The sequence below is a fragment of the Drosophila hydei genome, unplaced genomic scaffold (genome assembly GCF_003285905.1).
Source record: "Drosophila hydei strain 15085-1641.00,03,60 unplaced genomic scaffold, DhydRS2 tig00008144-arrow-arrow-pilon, whole genome shotgun sequence".
In the NCBI taxonomy this organism is placed as follows: Eukaryota; Metazoa; Arthropoda; class Insecta; order Diptera; family Drosophilidae; genus Drosophila; species Drosophila hydei.
This window is the reverse complement of record NW_022045849.1, coordinates 1,160,959-1,164,565: the sequence shown is the minus strand read 5'-3', so window position 1 is coordinate 1,164,565 and position 3,607 is coordinate 1,160,959. Positions and strand designations below refer to the sequence as shown.

The following is a 3,607-nucleotide window of genomic DNA, read 5'->3' as shown; positions in this document are numbered from 1 at the left end:
CCGAAGGAATAGCCAATTGGGACACAGACAGACGGGAGGGATGGACAGACGGATGAATGGTAAATAAGCAACAGCTTCGACAGACGTACTGCTAGATGGATGGACAGACGGACTGACTCACAGAGGGAAGTAGACGTATGTGGACAGACCGAAGCAAGGACGAATCGTAAGACAGACAGCAAAGGCTAAGTCGACTTGATCACTGATCTCAAGTACGAATCAGTATGCTCTCTGGTGTGTGCCACGCCTCCTCCTGACTGTAGCATCAATTTCAAGCTGAATCCACATACCCTATACACGCACCGGCACTGAGTATTTGGGTTATAAAAATGGAAAAAGAAAACATTTTGTGGCTTCTTTTCTTGGCAATTTTCCCAGTTTAACGTTTTAACGAAACTTAATGAACTTTCAGTGTCACAGCGCAGCGCAAAGGGAATGAAAGGAGTCGAGCCCCCCTCGCACTCCGCCTACCACGCAGCTCAGTTAATGTTATGATGGATATTGTGCAAGGCGAAAAGTAATTTTCAACTTTTTTAAATAATCTTTGTGTGTTGAAGCTATTATGAGTAACAAGTTTTCATGATTTTTTTATGCTGATTTTGCCGGGACAAGCGAAGCGTCCTTCAGCTGCATTTACTACGAATCGTTGCTTTAATATGCCTCACAAGACTTGAAAGCATTTCAAGTAATTAGAGGAAACAAATAGAAGCTCTCCCAATGCCAAAACGCACGACTAGCCGATGCTCTGGCAAATAGTTTAACTGTGTCTTAGAGCTAGAGCTAGAGCGACTGCGACTGCGAGTGCCACGTGCACCCAGGAGACTCGCTTTGAGTACGGGGTATGCGTGGGTAGTTCTTGGGGCTTTCGGCGGCGACGCTGTGCAGAATTTAACGAAGCTTAACCTCGTTCAATGGAAAAAATCCACTTTACGTACACTTTGCGCTGTCATTTCGTGCGCAGCTCAAGCAGCAATTGTGCAAATACTTTGAACCAACAGAAGGAGTTTGCTAAGTGGTTGAGTCGGCTGTGGGTGGCGAACTTTTGCCAAGTTAAAAATGCAAGCAAGAATGATGAATGAGCTGCAGGTAGTAGTCACCCACGCCACATGCCACACGCCCCACGCCACTCGCCACACTCAAATACCCAAATGCCCCAAAGCACAAAATTCTTGCTTGTCAAAATGTAGAGTAAGATATTATACTGATTTCTTTTGGGCCAAAGCCGTTGGCCAACGGCTGCTGACAAGTGCTGAAATTATGCAAGAAACTTGAAGCAGCTGAAACTAAAATTGAAAGTCGCGGAAATCTTTGGTTTCATGTGACACCAACCAAAGGCCGCTGCAGCCTTTGTCAGCCAAACATATCAAAGGCTAGGCGTCAGCTTCATGTGTGTGCTTAGATGGAAACCAAACCGCAAACAGCAGCCGGCCAAACCACAAGTGTGAAATTTAATGCAGTTGTCGGCGGCTCGATTGAGCCAGCTCTAGACAGGGCCAGGGACAAGGACGTTGCCGTAAGAGTGAAAGTGAATGCCATTGATCATAGACACAGAGTGAGAGAGAGACAATGAACTTGACTTTTGGTGCAATGACCAGACCCAGCACATCAACACACATATCGTATTACCCATGGGTAACCCTCAGGGCTATAAAAGCCCAACTGCCTTCAGTCAAAGTCACATTTGAATATCCACAACGCAGCGACCTCGTCCGCTTCAGCTGCAGAAGAGCATGAAGCTAGCCAAGACACACATTCCATTAATGATCAATGAATTACTGAGGCCATGGCTGTTATTGTTATCCATAACAATGAGGACGACGCTGGCGACGGCAGCGATAATGGAGCTGCCAATGAGTGAATTGCCGCTAGGTACGCCCCTGCGCCAGCATGGCCAAAGCAATTACCATGAGCCGAACATTGAGGCGCTGCCAGGGCCAGGATTAGCTGGCTATGCCACTACACGACATTATTATGGGGCAGCTAGTGCAGCAGGTGACTTGGCAGCGACACCATATGCAAATTATGAACGAAAAGCCATCAGTGGTCTAGCTGGCATAGCCAATGGCTTTGTGCCACACAGCTACAACGGCAACGGCAACGGCAACGGCAACGGCAACGGCAACAACAACAATGGCATGCAGTCAGGATACTCGGATCAGGGTAAAATCGATTTTGTCATTAATACGGCAAATTATGAGTTGACTCCCAACGAAGAGCAACAACAGCAGCAGCAAGAGCAGCAGCAGCAGCCGCCTGACATCTACTATCAGAGCTATGTGTATCAGCCGCGGGCATCGCAGCACAACAACGATTATCATATTGAGCAATTTTCCAATTATCGCCATCCTGCCGCTAGCAGAGAACAGCAGCAGCAGCAGCAACAGCAAAACCCCAGCGACAACGCGTTGGCTTATGCGAACAGGCAGCTGCGCTCGGAGCTGCACGAGCTGCCTGTCAAGCGAAAGCAGCTTGAGCAGCAGGACAGAGGCGCCCAGCTGCCACACGAGGATCAGCAGCTGCTCTACTCCCAGGCAGAGCGACACGTTGTCGATCTGCCCAGTCGCCATTCGTTGCCGCCGATCACAACGACCGTGCATCACACGCCGTCGAGCAGCAGAGCCGTAGCCGGGCTGCCGCTGTCCAAGCACATTGAGGTCACAAAGCACGTGCCCATCACGCACTATCAGCAGGTGCACGTGCCCTACAAGCAGCCACTGCAGCTGCGCATACCTCGGCCTGTGATCACCGCCATTCCGAAGCCAATTCCCATCCGGATACCCGTGACGAAGGCAGTGGCTGTGCCGCAACTGCAGGAGGTCAAAATACCCATGGAGAAAGTTAGGCCCGTTCCAGTCGAGCGACCCATTCCCTATGTCGTCGAGCGCCAAGTGCCCTATCGTGTCGAGAAGCCCATAGCCACGCCCGTCTACTACCCATATCCAGTCAAAGTTCCCGTCATACGCACCGTGGTACACAAGCAGCGGCCGCAATACGCGATTTCCGCTCAGGCCTTGAACTCATATGGCGGTTGGCACTCGCCCAATCATCTGCTGGGCTAAGCTTTGTCCAAATTATAATATTTATTTAGAGTTTGTTTTTTTATAGATATATATTTAATATATATATGTGTGTTTGATCTGGAATAATATATTTGATGTGGACAGAAGCCAAAAGTGTGAAACAGGCAAAAAGTTGCGTAGCTTATAACACGAGGACAAACTGATCAAAGAGGCTAAATATGTGAACTATATGAACTATATACGAACTATAATAATAGTATGAATATTCATCCTTTCGTCCATTCATCTGTCCAACCATCTGAGCTCTGACCGAAAGTCTGACCCTCCGTCTGACCGTTCGTCTGACCGTCCGTCCGACCTTCCTTGCATCCGTCCGACCATCTAACCTTTTTTCTAAGCCTTTGAATTTGTGAGCAACAAAACTTAGAAACTTGAAGTTCTCAAAACAAAGCAACTTAAGCTTTAGTATAAAAAGACATTTATATCTCATAACCAAGCTGTGAAAATTTGTTTAAGATCATATATCTAGAGGCAGAGTTGAATCAAGCTTTGTGCTATTGGGAACTGTCGGAGAAACAAGCGCAGCA

At 47.9% G+C, this 3,607-nt stretch overlaps 1 protein-coding gene across 1 annotated transcript; it reads left to right on the top strand.

Annotated features, from left to right (window-relative positions):
• Window positions 1-1,695: 1,695 nt before the first annotated feature.
• On the top strand, window positions 1,696-3,096 carry LOC111599864 (ataxin-2 homolog). Its single transcript, XM_023315685.2, has one exon. It carries the CDS (start codon window positions 1,731-1,733, stop codon window positions 3,057-3,059), a length of 1,329 nt encoding a protein of 442 aa, XP_023171453.2. The 5' UTR covers window positions 1,696-1,730; the 3' UTR covers window positions 3,060-3,096.
• The last annotated feature ends 511 nt before the right edge of the window (window positions 3,097-3,607 follow it).

Bases quoted from the DNA above. Each gene is read 5' to 3' on its own strand.
- LOC111599864 (XM_023315685.2), top strand. From the start codon at position 1,731: ATGAAGCTAGCCAAGACACACATTCCATTAATGATCAATGAATTACTG.